This window comes from Ictidomys tridecemlineatus, chromosome 1 (genome assembly GCF_052094955.1).
Source record: "Ictidomys tridecemlineatus isolate mIctTri1 chromosome 1, mIctTri1.hap1, whole genome shotgun sequence".
Lineage (NCBI taxonomy): Eukaryota > Metazoa > Chordata > Mammalia > Rodentia > Sciuridae > Ictidomys > Ictidomys tridecemlineatus.
The window spans coordinates 23,714,763-23,735,462 of record NC_135477.1 but is presented as its reverse complement, the minus strand read 5'-3'; the positions used below and the strand labels follow the sequence as shown (position 1 = coordinate 23,735,462).

General features: G+C 48.9%; 1 protein-coding gene across 4 annotated transcripts in view; it reads right to left on the bottom strand.

The window, feature by feature from the left end:
- The window catches only part of Sh3pxd2a (SH3 and PX domains 2A), a 219,364-nt gene that overhangs the window by 159,769 nt on the left and 38,895 nt on the right, over positions 1–20,700 (bottom strand). For all 4 annotated transcript variants that reach the window (XM_078015409.1, XM_078015529.1, XM_078015474.1 and 1 more), the window contains exon 2: positions 13,824–13,904. In XM_078015409.1, the coding sequence (XP_077871535.1) occupies positions 13,824–13,904 (81 nt within the window). The remainder of the gene's footprint in view (positions 1–13,823; positions 13,905–20,700) is intronic.

Sequence of the window (20,700 nt, the reverse complement as noted above, 5' to 3'; positions counted from 1 at the left end):
AACCCTGCCTGGAGACCCCTCCCAAGGTTCCTAGACTACCTCCCAGGGCTGCCTGACATTTCTCCTTCCCACACGAATCCCAAGGGCCAAAAAGGGGGGAGGCCTTGAAGAAGGGGGACGAGGAAAGGAAGAGAACAGGCTTGAGCCTCCTTCCAGCCAAACCATATGCTTGGCCTCAGTCTTGCTCCACTCTGCTCATTCTCCAAATGGCCCAGAAATGTGGTCCCCAAATTGCCCTGGCCTTCATGGGATCAAAGTTAGTTCTAAATCCGTTTTGAATAAAGAAATGGCACATTTGGGGCAGAAATGAGGCCAAAACAGACCCTTGGTGGTGGTTTCAGGCTGAGGCTGCTGTTCAAGGCGGTGAGATTTCAGGCCTGATCCTCAATGTGCCTTCCTGATGGGAAGAGAGGCCAAGCAGGTGGCATCTGAATGACAAGTCTCCCTCTCTCCCATGTCCAAGCATTTCCATTCTCTATTATTATTTTTTTTTTTTTCTCAAATGGGTCAAGGTACTTGCAGACTTTTTTGTCTTTGAGACAGTATCTCACTATGTTGCCCAGACTGGTCTCCAACTCCTGGGCTCAAGCAATCCTCCTGCCTCAGTCTATAGCTCAGGAATAGCTAGGACTATGGATGAGTGCCACCACGCCTGGCTGAGGTACTTCCAGGCTTTAAAGCGCCCTCCCCACAAAGTTCCCTCCTTCCTCCTGTAAAAGGAAAAAAAAAAAAAGTAGGCCCTGTTTCAAAACAATAAGGACTGGAGATGTATCTCAGTGATAAAGCAGCCCTGGGTTCAATCCCCACTTCAGGAAAAAAAAAAAAAGCTGAAGAAGGTAGAGATCAGGGATTAAAGTGAGCAGAGCCCCGCTCTTCTCTCTGCTCTTGTGCTGTCAGTATGGAGCCCTCGATTCCCAAGAGCTTGCTTGCTTGGGAGCTTGGGAAGAGCCTTGGAGTAGCTACTGGAGCCAGCTTGGGAGTAGCCTTGGAGCCGGAGGTCAGTACCAACCTTCCCAGCACCCCACCTAACCAGGACACAAGAGCAGTTGGGCTGTCGCAGAACCTGGGAAGGGTCATAGTCTGTGCCATCAGGTAGACCTAGCAAGCTGCAGCAGGATATACATTTTTGAGCCTCCTATACATTCTTCTTAAAACTTGGGCATTTTGGCCCAGTCTCTCTGCTTTGGTCCCCGCCCGCCCCTTTGTACTGCTGAATGAAGGGAGGAACAGGCCCAGCCAGCACCCCCCAGGGGCACACGGCAGAGGAGTTCCCTCTACCCTTCTACTGGGGATTCCTCCTCAAACTGCTCCAGTGGGGAGGGAGGCCCTGGGAATCTCAGGACAAAACAAGCCTGTCTCCTTGGGGAGTGAGCCAGCCAGCCTTCACAGAGCTGCCCACAGGGGACACAGTGGGAAGAATGGCCAGTTTGTCACATGCTGAGCCACACTCTGCAGACTTCTCCAGCCCATGCACCAGCCCCACGCTTCCTGTTTGGTTTGGGTTTTCTTTTTGAAGTATATCTGAATGCAATCCATTAGTCTCATGGACTCCATTGCCCAATCCTAGCCTCCTCCCCAGCCCTCCAGCCAGCACTGAGCTACCAGATAAAGGCTGGGTACCAGATAAAGGCTTCCTAAAATTTTCAGATAAAGTCAGTGCCTAGCTGGCGTGGAGGCCTGTCTCCAAGCATCCTTTTACTGCAGGTTGAAGGTGCCCAGGAATCTCTGGTGACTGGGGACATGTTCCTCTGGTCCAGGCTGGGTAGACACTGTTCACAGGGGGAACCTGGATCCCTTTCCTTCTTCAGAAAGGCTAAGACCCCCCACACAACTCACACTGATGCTTCACAACTGCTCGAGGCAGGTGGCAAAGGTTTCCTGTGCCTTGTCTCTTTAAAATCACAAGCATTCTGAGGCAGATTCTGTAATGACAGCCATTTAGCAGGTAAAATGGTGGAAACTCCTGGAAGTTAGATAATCACTCAGTCACAAAACTGGTAAGAGGTGGGACTAAGGCCCAAATGCAAGTAAGACTGATGGCACCGCCTGAGTTTTCCCTTTGCAAGGGACTGCCCCACTTGGGAAGTTGGGGATTAGGCACCGGGAACTCACAAGCCCTTTTGAAGAGTTACAGTGGAGGTCTCTGGAGATCTGAAATCTTTTCTTTGGCTGCAGCTAAATTGATCACATAAAGAAAGCACCTCTAATTCTCCAGCGACTCCCACCGTGGTCTGATTTAAACAAGCCTCCCTGAGACCCGGTGATTGCAGACCTTAAATTCACCCAGGGGCTGAGGTCCAGTGTGGGGTGGTGGGTGGCTGATGAGGGGAATCAATGCAGCTCCCATCCCCAGGGGCCCTGCTGGTGGTAGATCACCTCCCAGAGGGATGAACAAACTCTGTCTTCCCTCAGAAGGGCCCACACCTCAGGCTCCTGCAGCTCACTCTGGCTGGCCCACATGCCTATTGCCATAGAAGTCAAAGCAAAAGCAAGCTGACTGGTGCCATCGCCAATGGGAGGTGGGCAGTCCAGGATGCCAAGGCCCATGTCACACAGCATGCTATCTGCCACAGCACGCAGGCCTGATGGCGTGGTCTACGCTAGGTCTCGATCCTCTCTAGGGCAACACCCACTGGGCATTCAGCCTGCCCAGACTCTTCCACCAGCTAACAGCTCCTGTCCAGACCAGGGCCACCGGCCTGCCTCTTCCTCTTGAGGTCCCCAGTACAAGCACAGTGCCAGGCACTTAGCTGTCACGCCTCCACAGGTGCCAGGATCGACACGAAATTCCTCCTGGCAGGAAGGGACCGACTTGATCAGCTAAAGCTTTGGGGTGTGCCACACACACACACACACACACACGCACGCACATACATACGCACACACGCGTCACTCACCTGGCCACCAAAGACATTCCTTCCCGTCATTCTCCAGTTTGGAGAAGGTGCACTGTCCCCCTAAGCACTTTCCATCCAACTTCCCATTGGTTATCCAAAGAGGGGTGGATGAAGACGCGGTGAGGACAGAGCTGAGCTTTCTAGGTCGGGCCTTTGGGCCAAGACCAGAGCAGGAGGAGGTGACCAAGGCAGCAACTGCATTCCACAGCCTTCCCGACGTGACACCCAAACACGCCCTGGTATGACACCTTCTACCAGGAAAACAAGGTGCACAACTCCCAGGAGTCACAGGGTGGTGCAGCTGACTCCCGCTGCCCCTGGCGGGGCTGAGGTTTTACTGTCCGACAAGGAAGGAGTCTATGGCGGTGGGCAGGCAGAGGGGCTGCGCTCCAGGCAGCGCCCATGCCTGAGGGAGCTGTGTGGACCTTTCTGGGAGCTAGACAGTTCTTCTGTTCTTGGCACAGGCAACTTCTCTCTGGGGAGGGAGAACGGTGCCTCACCCCTCACCAGGAGCTCTCTCTGTGATGCAGCAGGAGCTTCCTGCCCTCCTCACCCCCAAACCAGAAAGACTTCTGGGTGGGCTAGAAACTCAGATGGAAATGAACTAGCACCTGGAGCACTCAGCTGTCACTTGCTGGTCCCATCAGTTTGGACACATCACTTCTCTCTTGGGGTCTCATTTTTTTCATTTGTCCAATAATAGAAAGGAGCTAGCTCAGAGGGTGGTCAATCAGTCTCACCCCAAAAGGCCATTGCCAACTGACAGGTGGTGACTCCCTGAAGATTTTTTTTTTCTCTTTTCCTTTTTTAGCACTAGAGATTGAACCCAGGGGTGCTTTTCTAAGCTATATCCCCAGCCCTTTTTGTTTTTCATTTTTTGAGACAGGGTCTCACTAAGTTACTTAAGGCCTCCCTAAATTGTTCAGGCTGGCCTCGAATTCATAATTCTCCTGCCTCAACCACCTGAGTCGCTGGTATTACAGGCATACGCCACCACTCCCAGCTTGGTTTTGTGTTTTAGAAAGATTCTGAGATGATGTGTGGGCTCAAGGTGGATTAATAATGTCTGCCATGGGCACAGGTTGGGAGATTTACCATGAGCAATGAAAGATGTCTGCAGTGGGCATGGCTATCATGGTGACACAAATGCTGGTGGATGACCTCTAAGGGCCTCTGGTTGTAAAACTCACAGTTCTACATGATTCCCCAATGGACATGGTTAACATTGTTTTGTGACAAGCATGTACCTTTCATAACTGTGGTATTTGCACATAGCCCTCATTCAAAAGACTTCCAAAAATTTAGAGCCAATGACCAGTGCCATGGCTTAATACCTGCAGGATACTCCAGCTGCTCTTCTGACTTCCTTTGTCTGTGAAGGAGCTTCCCTTTGCAAGGAAGGAAAAAATCCCAGTCTGACCTCAGAGAGATGTTGAGAGGTGGCAAAGGGAAGAGAAGGCTTCTGACTTCCCAGTGCACACCAGAGGGATTTCTCTGACAGGGCTTTACATCTGTTAGGAACAGACACAGCTGAACTGCTGAGCCTTAAGAAGTGTGCACCTGGATCTGATGCACGCAGGTACCCAAAAGGAGCTCACAGATCATGTATGGAAAAGCCTGATTCCTGAGCATGCCACAACTCTGGACTGTGAGAGGGCTGGACAAGCCCCTCTGTGCTCTTTGTACCCACAGGCTCTGCATGGCTGGCCCTATATAAAGGTTCTTAGGGCCTGAGCTCACCTACTGCTTGTTTCCCTTCTGCACAGATGTACAGAGCCCCCCAGATACTCGTGCTGCCTCTGTCCCCTCCCCTTCTCCATCTGTTCAGAGCCAGTCCCTGAATTGCTCTAGATTTGAGAGGCCCCACCTGTAAAAAAGGGTCTTTCCAAACTCACAGAGCTGCAAAACTACACAAGAGGCTGCAAATGCCATGTGCTTAGAGGGGGGAAAAGTAAACCCAACTTTTCCCAATGCCTCCAGCTGAACATTATGAAACCCCAAGACGAAAACTCAGTGGTAAGCAGCTTTCCCATCCTGAGCCTACCTCCAGGGACCAGGTGACCCAGGCCCTCTCCTCCTATCATGCCACAGCCCTTCCCAGCCCGGGCATGCTGTCCCCCAGAAGACCTGCCCAAGGGGTACATAGCAGGAAAGAAACTAGGGTTCACCTTCGGTCCCAGGGGTGAGAGGAAAGGGAGCGCCTGGAAGAGGAGCCACCTCCCCCCACTCGGGGGAGGAAAGCCAGTTATGGAATTCCTGGGCACCAACAGAAGCCCCAGAGGGCTCCCCGGGAATCCCTCTGTGTCATCAGGCATTTGAAAGATGCCTCCCTCTTTCCAAGAGCAAGGAAAAGCTGCCAGCCAATAATTACTTTTTAAAAAATAGTGTTTTCTTAATAACATTGCTGGGAGGAAATGGGATGGAGATTACAGTATAGAGGCAGACCCCGCTATCTGGCAAAAGTGAAGTCTATGTTAATGGAGCACAGGAAGAAACCTTTGTCTCCAGATGGCGTGGAGACTCTCTGGCTGTTTCCCTTTAGAATTAAGTTTCTGAGGTCCTAACCAGGAATGTTTCAGCTTCCTTCACTTTTCTAAGGGCTTATTTCACACAGATCATTTCATTTCATTCTTTCTATTACACCCTATGAGGCAGGTAATTTTATTGGACCCATTATAAGCATGGGAAAACTGAGGCACAGAGAGGTTAAATAACTCATCAAAGGTTATACAGTTAGTAAGGGCTGGAGCTGGTCTTGGAATCCAGCCACCCTGGTCCTAGAGCACATGCCCTAACCACTGGGCTCTCTACCATTACCTGATTCACTGTGGTTTCGTCCTGACACAAGAACTGTTGCCAAAGGGCTTCTTGCTCTATATTTAGCTCAGGGATTTTAAGCAATACTTCAAGACAAGATTCTAGTTTGACAAGATAATTTGGACAAGTCTGAGGGGTTGGTTCTAATGAGATCTAACCAGTTATATTCTACTGAAATGATCCAGAATGATAATCCAGGAAAAGTAAGGCAATATGCTTTTAATAATTAATTCCATTTTCTTTCTCTTACTAGATATGCTTTTAATGTCTACTTTTTAACCTGTATTTTATGTCCTATTTTATTGTAATGACCACAAGTGATATATTTTTTTAAAATATTTTTTTTAGCTGTAGATGGACACAATATCTTTAATTTTATTTATTTATTTATTTGTATGTGGTACTGAGGATCAAACCCATGGCCTCATGCATGCAAGGCAAACACTCTACCACTGAGCCACAACCCTAGCCCCACAAGTGATATATTTTATTTTAGATTTCCCACTTTCCTTGCCTTGCCTCAAAGGTAATTTTTTTTTTCCCTTGTGGCACAGGAGATTTAACCCAGGACTTATAACATGCTAGGTAAGCATTCTAGTCCATTTTATTTTATTTTGAGAGAGTCTCACAAAGTTTTCCAGGCTGGCCTCAAACTTGGGATCCTCTTGCCTTAGCCTCCTGAGCCCCAGCTTGATAGGTGTGCGCCACCATGCCAATAGTTAACTCTTTAGTTATTAAATATTAATGTTACAAATAACACATGAGTACAGTTTTCTTTTTTGAAACAGCAAAACCTTCCAGATGAGGCTAAGGTTCTCCTTTAAACAATCTCTCCCTCAACTCATGTACCCTAACCCCTGTCTAGAGATAATGGTGACCAACCTTCTAGATCTCTTAAGAATTTCTACATACATGTGTTGTATATGTATCTGCAAAAGATATGTCTTAATGTTATTGTTGTTTGAATAATTGTCATCATCCTGTAAATATTGTCTTGAAACTTTCAATTGTTTGTTCGTTGACATTTCTTGGGGATTCTTCCATGGAACTGAGATCAATCACATTTGTTTTGACCATGGAACTAAGCCGCCGTATGAGAATACCACAGTTGGCTTTTGGATGGTCATTTGTTTCCTCTGTGGATTGTCATTTGTTTCCCATTGTCATCATGTCAAAGAACAGGAGGCTCTCTGAGCCCTCCTGGGACTGGGACTGACCTCAGTCAAGGTCAATGTTCTCTTCTGTGTAAGCAATCACAATGGGCCACAGCATACCCCAATGCTGGGTTGGAGCTACCATATCTGCACAAAGGGTGTCAGAACCTCTTTGGCATAAAATCATTTTTGGAACTGGCTAAGTTACCTCCCCAAGATTTGACCTCTTGCCTCTCATCTAGGGTCAATGATCTAGAACATGTTCCCTAAAAGGCAGAGATCTGCAGGAAAGGAGAAGCTTTCTTGCTCTCAGGTTGATTCCTGCCACACACCAGGATCACCCAGTTGGAAATCAGCTGAGATCCACTCTGGACCACAAACTGAAATAAAATTCATAAATTTCATAAATAAAAAAAATCAATAAAGTTCTTTACCTGTAAAGAGAAAGATTTAGAATAAGAATTCTTCTGATTCTAAAAATGTAACAATCCCATAAATATCCATAAGTTATGTCACACCCACACCCACATCCAAACCCACATCCATCCAATGCTGGGTATTAGCGATTCAGGGAATATAGCTTTGCTCACTCATCATTAGTCAGGCTATTCAAGAGCTGGAAAGTGAGTCTCATCCTGGGGTGGCTACGTGGGCAGCGTCTGGAGCAATGAATAAGGAAGAGAGATAAAAGCTCTTCAAAATAGGTTAAGTCCTTCAGAGCAAACGAGCAGACCTGAACAGCTCTCTTGACTCTGTCTTCCAAGTGGTGCAGGGAAAGCTGAGGGCCTCTCCCAGCTCTGATCAAATATTGACCCAGTGCACTTGCTGGCCAGGGTTCAGACTAAAGGACCAGCAGCACCATGGAGCCAATGTTTGCAGAGAAATTACTGCAGCCCAGTGCCTTGTAGGTCAGGCTGTGAAACAACCCCGGATAGAGCCAGGGCTTCAGAGAGCCTTCCGGTCCTCCCTCAGAGGAGCAGGTCATGGGGAAGCCACTTAAAGTGAAGGACCTGTACAAGGAAATTGACAGAGAGGGGAAATGTGGTTCAGCTGCCAATGAGAAGGCAACTTAAAGGGCATCTCGGCCCCTCACCCTCCTCCTCCTCCCCTTAATGCAAGACAGTCCCCTTATAACCAAACAGGCCTCAAGGTTAGGCCCGTCCTGCCTAGCTCCCTCTGGGACAGCTCCTTTTCCTGGTCCCACAGGGTGAAGTGGGGAGTTATTTTTAGAAATCAAGAGCTTCACTTCTTCCCTGTTTTCAACTTGACATCTGAAATGCTCTTGAAGCCTTCTCTGGAAACTGACCTGGTTCTCTGGAAACTGAGGTGTATGGAATTGCTGAAATGCTCTATTGATGGGGAAAATCATGCAGGACATAGTCACCCTCTCCTTGCTGGAGCCCTAGAAGATTTTAGCAGGTAATATGAGGAAGGCCTGGCAGGGCTGCTGAGCACTCTGGGGTAGGCATGAAGCCAGACAGAGCCTGCTGTATGTAAGACAGTCTACAGCAGCACAGCCCTACAGAACTTTCTGTGATGATAGGAACATCCCATCTGCTCAACACAGAGCCACTAGCCACTGTGGCTACTAAGTACTTATAGTGTGGCAAGTACAGCCAAGGGACTAAAATTTTAATTTCATTCTTAAATTTTAAAATTAATGTAAATTTAAAGAGCCGCATGTGGCTAGTGGCTATAGCATTAACACAAGTCTCAAAGCTCTTGCGCCTGGGGCACGTGTGTGCTCATGCATTTGTCTGGGGAAAGAATCTTCTTAGAAGCACAAAAGAATTCCAGATCTCAAAAGTAAAATTAGATAAAATACCTCATCAATCTGTGAGATAAAACTCACTTCCTCAAGGAAGCCTGCTACAAGCCCAGAGTATAAAGTTTCCTTGTCATATGTCTGTGGCACCTTCTTTGCACATCTGGAAGAGTGTAAAGTATTATTTGCCTTTTTAAAAGCAGAATCTGACTTTGCCCACTAAACTGTGAGTCCCATGGAATCAGGAACCAGATCAGTGTGCCCCCAGAGCCTAGCACACCACTGGGGATGAGGAGGGCAGACACTACCTACCTATTGAATGGATGGAGGGAAGGAGGGAGGGAGGGAAGAAGCAGAAATAAATGGGTGAACAAGCTAACAAGTAAATTAGGGACACACTTCACTCCAATAACTGTGGTTCTCAAAACCCAACCAAATCCCCTCAAAGGAGGGATGGGGGCATATGTCTATCACTCCAGGCTACCATCACCAATTGAGACCATATGGGTGTACTCTGTCTACCTCCCAGGAAAAATGCACTTTCCTTCCTCTTTATCACAGAGCATTTTTTAAAAAGTTTTTTTAACTGTAGTTGGACACAATACCTTTATTTTACTTATTTTATGTGGTGCTGAGGATCAAACCCAGTGCCTCGCATGTGTTAGGCAAGCACTCTGCCACTGAGCCACAACTCCAATCCTGCAGAGCATGTTTTTTGTACCCCAATCTAGTATTTATCTCATCTACAATGAACTAATTATTAAAAAATCTTTTCTCTACCGGGCATGGCGATGCATGCCTGTAATCCCAGCAGCTCGGGAGGCTGAGGGAGGATTGCAAGTTCAAGACTAACCTCAGCAACTTAGCAAGGTCCCAAGCAATTTAGCAAGACCCTGTCTCAAAAACAAAGAATTAAAAAGGCTGGGGGTGTAGCTCAGTGGTTGAGTGCCCCTGGGTTAAATCCCTAGTACCAATAAATAAATAAATAAAAGTCTTCTCTCCCCACTAGATATAGACTCCCGGGAGGAAGAGACCTTGTCCTGCTCAAGTCTGCTTCTCAGCCTGTGCCATTTCTGCTCTGCAAAGCACAAATGCGTTGGCAAGCTCTGCGCAGGCTTATATGTCTCATTCTCTTTGTGCTTCCGCTCTCACCACTCACATAGCCAGGGTTGGACTGTCAGATTGAGCAAATAAAAATGCAGAACACACAGTAAACTTCTGAATTTCACATAAAGAACAAATTGCTTTTTTAGTGTTGAGTACTTCCCATGTAATATTTGGAATATACATATACAAAAAAAAAAAGGATTTGTTGTTTATCTGAAATTCAGCTTATAGGACATTTGGTACTTATCTGACAACCTTAACTGGGGGCTTTGCCAGAAGCAGTTAGCCAGCAGAGAGGAAGGTGTGTGGCAGGGTGGGTAGGGAGCAGCGAGATAATAGGATCTGCCCTGCCCAGGCTAAGGCTTGGGTAAGCGCTGCAGGAGCACTTACCTGCCATCTCTGACTTCTCTGCCTTCTCTCCCCTAGCCCTGCAATTTCCCCTATGGCCTATGAAGAACCACCTTCTCTGCACACCTTCTCTGTACCTGTGTACCATCAGAGGTCTAAGTGCCCTGTAGCGGGCTCAGTAATGCCACGGGTCACCTCAAAGAGGTCACAAGTGCAAGCCCTCTAGTGCTGGCTCCCTCTTGCTGCCCCTTGGGGCTGGCTGCTATGTTGTGTGCCTGAATCTGTCCATGCCCAGGGATTTTTCTCCATGTACAGAGCAGTCAGGTCCCAGCAGAGGAAGATGGGAACCCAGAGTGACGTCCCGAATCTCAGTGTGTATAGAGTGGGGTGGGGGATGGTGCTGGCCTGGACTCTGCAGGAGATAGAAATGAAAAGCCCAGTCTGGGGGTTCTGGTCAGGTCTGCAATACAGCACCTTTTAATTGCTCTCTGACCTCACGGCTTGGGACATGCAGGGCAGGGCATGGCTGTGCATCTCCCTGATGGCCCCCTAGAGGGAAAAATGGAAGTGTGCTTTTCTGGATGAGATTGGATCTGAATGTACCCCATGGCCCTCAACTCACTGTCAAAGGAGGGTCAGGTTCACTTGGTATCACCTTCCTGAGTTACATTAGAGGTGGGAACCCAAGGCCTTCTTGTGGTAACCTGACCTCCACCAGAGGCAAAAGACACCATGTGGCAGGGGAGAAATCAGGGGGAATACATAAGGACACCCACACTGGGGACAGAGTAACCAACTTGTGCTGGGGGGGAGTGTGGCCCAGGGTACCATCAAAGGGGTATCCAGGCCACATGCAATCCTCAGAATGCCATATATAAATCCCCAAATGGTGCCCAAGCAGCACCAGAAAGGAATGCAAGATTCATGATCTAAACTAGTTTGGCTGGGTGGCTCTTTGTTAGAGGCCCACTGGGGGTCCGTGAAAACCTGCTGCTGTAAGTAAAATTATACGTATATGCGCTTTTTTCTGGGGAAAAGGTTTTCTACCAGATTCACCAATGGGTCTGTAGCCCCAAGAAGGCCCAGAACCACATGCAGTTTTCCTTGGGCTGGCTTCTTGAGCCTGGGCCTTTATGGTCAGGGGGAGGTGGGGCTCAGTCAGAAAGAGGAGGGGCAAGATGGTTCTGAGACCAGGCCTTGGGCCACCCGTGTTTCCCACCTACTCCGGCCTGCCCCAGAGGCCCCTTCCAGAGAGAGGCTGTGCCTGCATCCTCTGAATACTCCAGCACACAGCAGGACATCTGCAGGGTGAAGCACACATGGGACAGATCCAAAGTCCTGGCCCCTTGGACAGCACAGCCCAACATCTCATCACTTGTGATACCTCATCAAATCCTCAGGACAACCCTGCCAAGTGAATACCATTCAGGCTTTCATTCTGCAGAGCAGAGAACTGAGTCTGGAGCAGTTAAAGAACCTTTCCAGAGTTACATGATGACAGTCAGGAACCAGTCTCAGGCAACATGTCTCTCTACACAGCCTCTTAGAAACCCAGAATTATATATTCCATTTTCTCTTCCTCTATAGGAGCTACCATATTAAAACCAAAAATCCTGATAAATAAGAAAGTCATGAAAATAAGCGAATGAACACTATGGAAAGTGAAAATGAATGGGAGAAGTCACATGGTGTGTGAAAGGGGCTCACAAAGATGCTATGTTGGATTCCAAGGCTAAATTCCAAAGGTGCAGCTCAACCCCCTCCAGCTGTATCTGCAGTCATTTCTCAGGGTCCACAGAAAATTGGTTCCAGGACCAATACCAAAATCTCTGGTGCTCAAGTCCCTTCTATAAAATGGCACAGTATTTGCATATAACCTGTGCAGATCCTCCCATACTTTAAATCTCTAGATTTCTTGGAAACAACTATTCTACGGCACTGTTTAGGGAATAATGACAAGGAATAAAGTCTGTACATGTTCAGAGAAACTTTTTTCCCAAATATTTTTGATCTGCAGTTGGTTGAATCTGCAGATGTGGGAACCACAGATAATGGCACACTGATGGTAAGGACCCACAAGGACAAGCCTGGCCATCATGACAAGCTGTTCCATGCTTGTGTCCCCTCCCAACATGCAGGAAATGAGCCCTCTGGGCAAGGGAGAAGAGGGGAAGCAAATTCCTTTCTTGTGAGATTCTAGGGAGGGAGTAGGGGGCCAGAGCGGAAAGGGGGGAGAAGAAAAGTCCTGATTTGGAAGTTTCCACTGGCTTTCAGACCTCATCCCACTCATCAATGAGCCCTTTCAGGTTGCCTCTCCCCAACTGAGTTATCATTTCCTGTCCGGCACACTGTACTCATTGATGGGGTGTCAGTAAATCCCACCAGTTTATGCTGGAAGGACCCAAGGAGACTGGACAGGAACTGAAAGAGGAAGAGAAGGAAGGCAGAGGATAAGGAATGGCTCTCAATCCCATATGCAATGGGACATTCAGTCAGAATGACCAGGGAATAAAGGAAGGTAATACAGGCAGCTGAATCACCTTTGGTTTGTCTCAGAGGAAGCACAATAAGGACAGGAGATAAAATCAGGTATTAGGGGGCAAACATTCAGTCTTGCCTCTCAGACAACCCACCATCAAAGGCCTGCAAGCAAGCAAAGGAGTGAACTCTTGTCCTGAGGGCTAGGAGTGGGTGTCTCTGGTCTGTGTAACCAGGTTCACACCCTGAGGAAGAATCCAGAATACCCCAGTGTAACCAAGTTCACACCCTGAGGAAGAATCTAGAATACCTCAGTCACCTTGCAATGACTCTCTCCCTTCTCTGACATTTGCCTCTGACACACAGGAGTAGACTCCCTGGTGGCCTTGTCCGTCCCTGGCCATTCTGATTGGTCGAGAAAGAGCACCTGACCCAAGTTAGGCCAATCAGAGTCTTCCCTTGTGTTTGTCAACTTGGAACTGGGAGAGAGTCAGTGTGTCTGCTGTTGGGAACCACAGATAAGAAATTCAAGAACTCTTCACAGTCAAGCACCTCAGGGTGTGAGGGAATAGAAGCTGAGGACAGTGTCAGAGGGAAACAAAGAAAAGACAGAGGGAAAGCTGATCTGAGGCTTAGGTCTGCCCAAAGTCACTGCTCTTCTCTCCATCTGGTAGGCTGCATAAGCTTCCCAGATATATTTTTTGTCTCAACCAGCATAAATGTACAAGTGTCACTTGTCACTTAAAAGAAGACTAACTAAACTGGTTGGCACCAAGGGGTGTCTGCAGTGGTAACTGCAGGCTCTGTAATACCACCCCCCTGTGAGAACATGCCTGTGTGAATTAGAGACACACACCTACCATCCACATGTACAAACTGGGTGGCAAGTGCCTTATTTGGTTAGGCAGACACAGTGGTATGCCCAGTTTGCGTCTGGAGTTCAAAAAGTTGCTTATTTTCTGTTTCGGTCTTCTCCTCATGTTTGCTTTTCTTTGCCTGAAATGATGTGGCGGCTTGTGTCTCATCCTGAATGTTTACAGACATGTCTGCTCAGGCCTTAGCACCCACAGCCATCCTCCTGCCTCTTTGCTGAGCAAGTCAATAATGCCCTGAGTGTCTGCGTGCCATATCCCAGATGGACAAGCACAGCTTCCCTCATCTGTCCCTCTGCACCAACCTCAATTCCAACCATGACGGCTCTGATGGGGGTCATGAGAGGCCAGTCCATCAGAAAGACTCGGGCTCCAGCCAACTCACCTGCAGATCAAAGAACTTGCTGTACCTCCGGTAGATGGTCTGGGAGGTAGAGTCGGACCAGGTCACGTTGATAATGTATACCTGTGGGAAAAGGGAAGAGCAGGTGAGCAGGTGACCAAGGCAAGCCTTCAAGCTGTGCTGGACATCTTTTACATGTGTAGGTGCACCAGGGTCAGGGCCATGCTTCTTGCCCCATCTGTCCCCCTAGAAATGCATGTCAGGTACCATGTGGATGCTACAATATACATCTGAATACACTGCACCCACATGCAGACCTGCACACATCTAGAGGGACATTCAAAAAAATGTTAATGATGATTTTCTTAGAAGGGTAAGATTAAAACAAGTGGTCTTAATTTCCTTATTTTTAAAAAATATTTATTTTTTTAGTTGTAGTTGGACACAATACCTTTATTCCATTCATTTATTTTTATGTGGTGCTAAGGATCGAACTCAAGGCCCTGTGTGCGCTAGGTGAGCGCTCTACCACTGAGCTACAATCCCAGCCCCTAATTTCCTTTTTTATATATATATACAATGAACATAAAATTGGGGTCATTACCTTTTTGGCTTATTTGTTTTTAAGGTGGTTAATCTACTGGTTCGCAAACTTTAGAGTAATTTTAGAAGATTCCATGAGGGATCTTCCAAAATTATATGTGCCTAGGTCACTGGCTAAAATTCTGCATAGGCAGACCAGGGCATGGGGACTCAGACATCCACACTTTCAATAAGCCCAAGTTATTCCGCTGCGTTCATCCTCAGCACTCACTCTGAACAATGCTTCAGAGACCATAAGCCCTTCAGAGAGCTGCAAGTCACCTAAGTGTCCCTAAGTCTTAGTTTGGTGCCTGGCACAGAGCAGGTACTCAGAAATATCTTGCTACACTGAACAATCAAACAGGATTGTAAAATAAGAAGCAGATTCACAGAAGAGACGTTAGCTCATTTGCGAGCTTTTCTCTGTGGGTTTCTTGCAATGAAGGTGTTTCAAGGCCAGAATGGCACCCCAGTTCCCCAGGCCCCCTCAGGCTCTGCAAGGCTACTGCCTCAAACCATTCTGGAAAGTATCTGGGCCACTAGGTTGCTGGAGAAGAGAGAGCTCCTGCCCACAATCCAGCCTGCTGTTCCCAATATTTTTGTTCCTCCTGGGAGAGGCCTTAGTTAGAGAGCTGGGCCATCTCCCATAACCACAGGGCTCTTGTGCTGGACTCCCTTGGTGCCTGGGCCAGATGTGACCCAGGTGAGACCTCAGGAGAGAGGCAGAAGCTGTAGGTCCCCAGTGGCGATTCCCACACCAGGATGCCTATCAGAATTCCCTGGGAGACCTGCAAAAATGCACATTGCCAGGCCTTTGCCTAGTGATTCTGATTACAGAAGTCTGGAGGGGCACTACCAGTGAGGAGGCCAACACAGCCAGAGAAGGCTAGGGTCCAGGCCATGGTGAGGAGAGAGAATGTGAGCGGAGAGCAGCATTTAGACCCTGGGCACACACTGGCTGCCCTCCCTTGCTGCCTGGACCAGGACTTGCTCATGAATGCCCAGGTTGCATGACTGGCATTCAGGTAACTGTGCTTCCTCCCTAACATTGCTAAGTCACAAAGCCAGTCTCATGCTGTGGGGAGAATTTGTTCCCAAATGCAGCTGAGGAAAGAGCCATAAAGCCAGGCAACTAGGACTGGACGTGGCCATCAGAGATTTATGACATGAGATACTGATAAGGAAGAACATTAAATAAAAGGCCATCCCTACCTTCACAAGCTCACAATAAATTATTGACTTATTATAATAAATAGACATGGATATGCTTTGCTTTATATCATATGTAAATGTATGTCTCATGCAATAAATTGTAAAACCACTTAGCTAACGAAGCGTTAGCTTATGTTTCGGTAACCAAATGTGACGACATGCTAGTACAGTGTAAAGTTTTTATACCTATTAGCTCATTTAATCTCCAGCCCCACAAAGTAGCAACCAATGGTATCTTCACATGGCACAGGAAAAAGGAGAGGCTCAAAGAAGTTAGTAACTTGACTGAGCTCCATAACCAGTAACATATTAAACAAAAAACTTGAACCCAATCTAGCTGAGTCCACACCCCATGTTCTTGACCATACTGGGTATCTTAGTTCATTTTCTGCTGTTGTAACACAATACCTGAGACTGGGTAAATTATAAACAATAGAAGTTGCTTTGGTTCTGGACTCTAGGAAATCCAAGACCATGGTGCTGGCATATGGCAAGGGTCATTCCATGGCATAAGGTGGAAAGGCAAGTGAATGCAAGAGACAGAAAGGAATCAGGGCTGAACTCATCCTTCTATCAGGAACCCACTCCCACGATGGCAGCATTAATCCATTTAGGAGAGCAGAGCCCACATGACCGCTTCACCTCTTAAAGGACCCACCTCTTAACACTGTTACCTGGAAATTAAATGTCAACTTGAGCTTGGAGGGGACATTCAAACCAGAGCCCCTGGACTATCTCCCGATTTGAAAATGTGGGAGTGTGAATATTTTAATCAAACTACTTGATCAGGCCTGAAAGACATCTTTTAAAATAAAGCTGCAGGTGACCTGGAAAGTGTGAGCCAGCTCGTGCTCAGGGGGATGGCCAAGAGGAACATGGTGGAGACAGGGTGCAGTACAGACAACTGTGAGCGCTCAACACCAAGAAGAGACAGAACTTGGGGCCCAGACAAAAGCCGGCGGTTAGGACGGCTATGAACCCAGACCACCACCGGAACCGTGTGCTCAGAGGCTTCACGATGAGGCAGCAGGCCCTGGGATTTCCACACGTTAGAACCCACCCCATTCCCGCTGCCGACCTCCGGCTCCATCTCTCCCGGGCCCCACTTCCATCTGCACTTTCCCTTCCCTCAGGTCCCCAGGCGGGGAGCAGCTGTGTGCACCTGCCAGGTGTTGCCTGCTGAACCTAAGGAGGCCCCGAGTGGCCTTGCCAGCCTGGAGAGAAAGCGCTTGAATGCCCCTGCAGGACACAGACAGCAGCCTTTCTCCTGGGCCAACCAAGCGGAGCCCAGAGGAAGGGCTTAACTGGGGCTTAACACCCACCCTCCACCCTGCGGAGCAATTAGGGGCTTCCCTTTACCTCCCAGAGAGAATTAATCACAGGCTCACAGTCCCTGGCAGCTGGGATCTGGGGAGGCGTGTGTGTGTGTGTGTGTGTGTGTGTGTGTGTGTGTGTGTGTGTGTGTGTGTGGTGCTGAGGCTCAAACCCAGGGACTCACACATGCTAAATGGCCTCTTCTTTGGCAGAGGAGGAACCTAGGGCCCAGCATGGTGACTTGCCAATGGGGATGGTCAGGTAAAGAGTGAATTCTGGAGACAGCCACAGCCAGGTTTCACTCCCACCACCACCTTGTTAGAGGCTGGGAGACCTCAGCCCGGCCTCCCAGACCTTCAGACTCCTCCATACAGCGGTCACCACCTTCAGGGCTGCCAGGCCTGATGCATGCGCAGTTATCACTGTAGGGTGCTCATTCTTAGTAGAAAAGCTGGGATGGGGACACAGACCCCCCCCCCAATTCCTAGCCTAGGACTAGTTGGCCCGTGACTAAACATGCCCCCCCGCTTGGAAAAGTCCTTTGTCTTTTGAAAACTTATAGGAACCATTTCTGTTCTGTGGGTCCATTGACCTGGACCCACACCAAAAATGCATGCTGTGAAGAATTGGTCAGAGGAAAGGGGTGACAGAAAACTGTCCCTATGACCCTTATCAGTTATAGCCACATAGTCAGGACTGGGCCACACCCCCCCCCTGAAAAAAACCAAAAACAAACTTATTCCCTTGTTTGGCAAAGATCTGCTCCTGTTGACACCTTGCTCCTCCCTTCCCATGCTCCAGGTGGCACAAGCATGACACAATGGCAGGGGGTAGACTCTCAGTTCCTCTGAAGTTTCTGGGATGTGCGAGAGGCTCCCTGCATTGAGGAAATAGTCAAAGTCCTCTCCAGAGATAAGCCCAGGACACGAGGACAGTCTCCAGAGCCTGTTCTCTCATCGGCCTGTCTGCTTTCTTCCAAACCTTGAATATCCTAGATTATCCCTCCAAATGAGTGATGGGGACACAAAATTCCAGCCTGGCCTATTCCTAGCAACCCTACCCTGACACCAGAGTTTCTTAAGTCTTCCTGCTGGCGCTGGAAACTTTAGAGATAAACTGCAGAGAAAGAGCAGGTGCTGGGAAGGGGGACAGGGCGGAGGTCACCCGAGAAAGCCAGCTCTGTTTACCGAGCCTGCGTCAGGGGCCCAGATAAACCCCCTCTGGTCTCAGGAGCAGCCAAGATAACATTACCCGGCAGCTGGGTCTCAAGAAAGGTTTGGCAATTAAACATCCTGCTTCCAAGCACAGTACTTGGGGTTATGTTTCCCGGGTGGAGTTTCCCTTCCTTCTGGATTTTAAAATGCACGGATTCTATTTCCCCGTCTCTGGCCATTTCGGGCAGATGGTGGGTGGCTATGAAGCCTCACTAGAGACCAGCAACTGTGTGCAGCTTCCCCCGGGTCAGCCCAGGCGCAGGAGGCCAGACGGTCACAGTCCCCTGCTGGCTTACCTGTGTGGAGGAGAATCCCCCCGCTGCAGGCACAAGTGTGGCGCTCTCATATGACCCATGTGAGGCTGCCCTCTGTCCCCCAGCTCAGGTGGCCAGCCAAGTCCAAACTTTCCAAACTTGTCTTCCCAGTGGGTACTTCTCTCCTCCATTAACTGTGCTCCAACAAGACCGTGACCTGGATGCAAATCAGACTTACAGCTCAACCCTAGAGCACAGAGGATGAGGCCCAGTCTGGTTCTGTGGAGAGATGGGTGCCCGTGATGGGATCTGGGCTGATGGATCAACACCCGAAAATAGATGGCCCAACCATTGCTAGAAGGCCTAGGACCTGCCCGTGCTCAATCAGAAAGCTCTGGTAAGTACCTGTGCCCCATCTGCTGACACAGTACAGCAAGAGGCCAGAGCTAGAAGTGGTGGTGGCCACTGCACATCTCCATGGCACCGCTGCTCCATTTACTGAGGAAGATCTTATTTTTCCTGGACCCTGGCCAGCTGACCCTGCCCTTGGCCAAATGGAAACTCAATGACCAGCTTCTTATACCTGCTGTCCCCACCATGGGGCTGGGATCAGCTGGCTAGGACTAGGGCCATGGCATACAACTGGATAAGTTGTCCACTGCCCAAAGTTGCTAGTCAAGGGACAAGCAGAGGTGAAATCCAACCTCTTCTCTAGTTCCCAGACTCTACATCCATGCAGAGAAAGGGACACCTTGTTCCGCTGTGTGGGCTGTCACTATTTTCTAGGGTCCTTGAGGTCACAGGATCACCTCAGGCTCAGTTCCTCAACTCCCCAAGTCTATGGATGGAGAGAGGCCCAACACTTGGGATTAACTGCTAAAGACCATGGCCCCCGAAGTCAGAACAAACACAATCCTGCAGTCAATCAAAGGGACTTTACATCTGGCGACATGATCATTGCTACGGCCTCCTGCTGAAATTCATCACGTCAAGTTCTTCCTCCAAGAAATTAATGCCGCCCCTCCCCACTGCAAGGTGCTAATAAATTCTACCTTTCCATCCACACTGCTCCATGTACTAAGTTCTTATCTGGCAGATTGGGGGAAGAGTGGCAATAAGTCCCAAATTCAGCCAGGCTTGTTCTGTAGATCCAGACCACCCAGCATGGCAGAGGACCCGGGACTGCTTCCGGTGCAAGCAGCTACACCAAACAAGGCCAATTCCCTGTCTCCTTCCTGCTGTGCCTGCTGAGCCTCCCTGGTGTTACATCACCAGCTGCATCCAGAGACAGAGCCCCCCTGGGTGCCAACGTCTGACCTGGGCCCCCATTAGCCTCAAAAGCCTATGTCCATCTCTTGCAGTGCTCATGGTCTGTGTTCACAATTAGCCAATTATTATATCTGCCTTTGTCTGCTAATTGTTGGTGCAGAATGAGCCAGTGCTTGACAGTGCTGTGCTGGTCTCTATTTAACACGGGTGAGTCCATCTCCCTCCCAGGGGTCCCTCCCAGCAGAAAGCGTCTTCCCCTTCTCTTGGCCTGCCAGTCCACTGGGCACATCGTGGTAATGACTGACTAATCTAATGAGAGATAACCTACAGAGTCTGGAGCAACCAAGAGGTGGCTGGTGACATCCTTGGAGACTGCTCTCCAACCCAGAGGTAAGCCCCAGAGGCCAAGGGGTAAAATACAAATATATGTGACTGGATGCGAGGGTCTTTGCCAATCTGAGGCCTTGCCAGCAAAAGCAAATTCAGCAGCCTGAGGCCACTTGGCTGAAGTTTTTGGGCTCAGCCTGGGAACACTGAGAACCTCAGGGTGTGGCCCTATTAAAATTCCAAATCCTCTGGGTGGTGGCTTGTTCCTGGGGGTGGTGGTGGTGCAGATTTGGGGAACACCCACCACTTAGAAAGCCTGGACTTGCAGGGTGACGTCCACTCCAACACACACAAACACTCACAGGCTGACCACAGGGTTAATGATCAGGTGGCAGGTTCTTTTGGGTCCTCAGTCCCCAGACTGCAGGTTGTCAGGGAGCAGTGAGAGGGAAGGCAGCAGAGCGCACCCCAAAAAGAGTGGTGGGGTGTGTGCCAAGAGAGGGCTCCTCCCAGAACCACACATCCAGCCATCACCGCCAAAACAGGAGTGCCTGCAGACCCGGCCACCTGGGCCTTTTCTGGGATAAACAAGGGGCTTTTAAAAGGAACTCAGGAGGGGACAGTCTGCAGACTCCAATACCATATCAAATGCCACTTGAGAGTGCATCACCTGTGTATGCAGGGATCGTGGGCCTGAGTTACTAGACTTGAGGGATAATGTGAAGGCAGGAGGGTCTGAAGGACCCC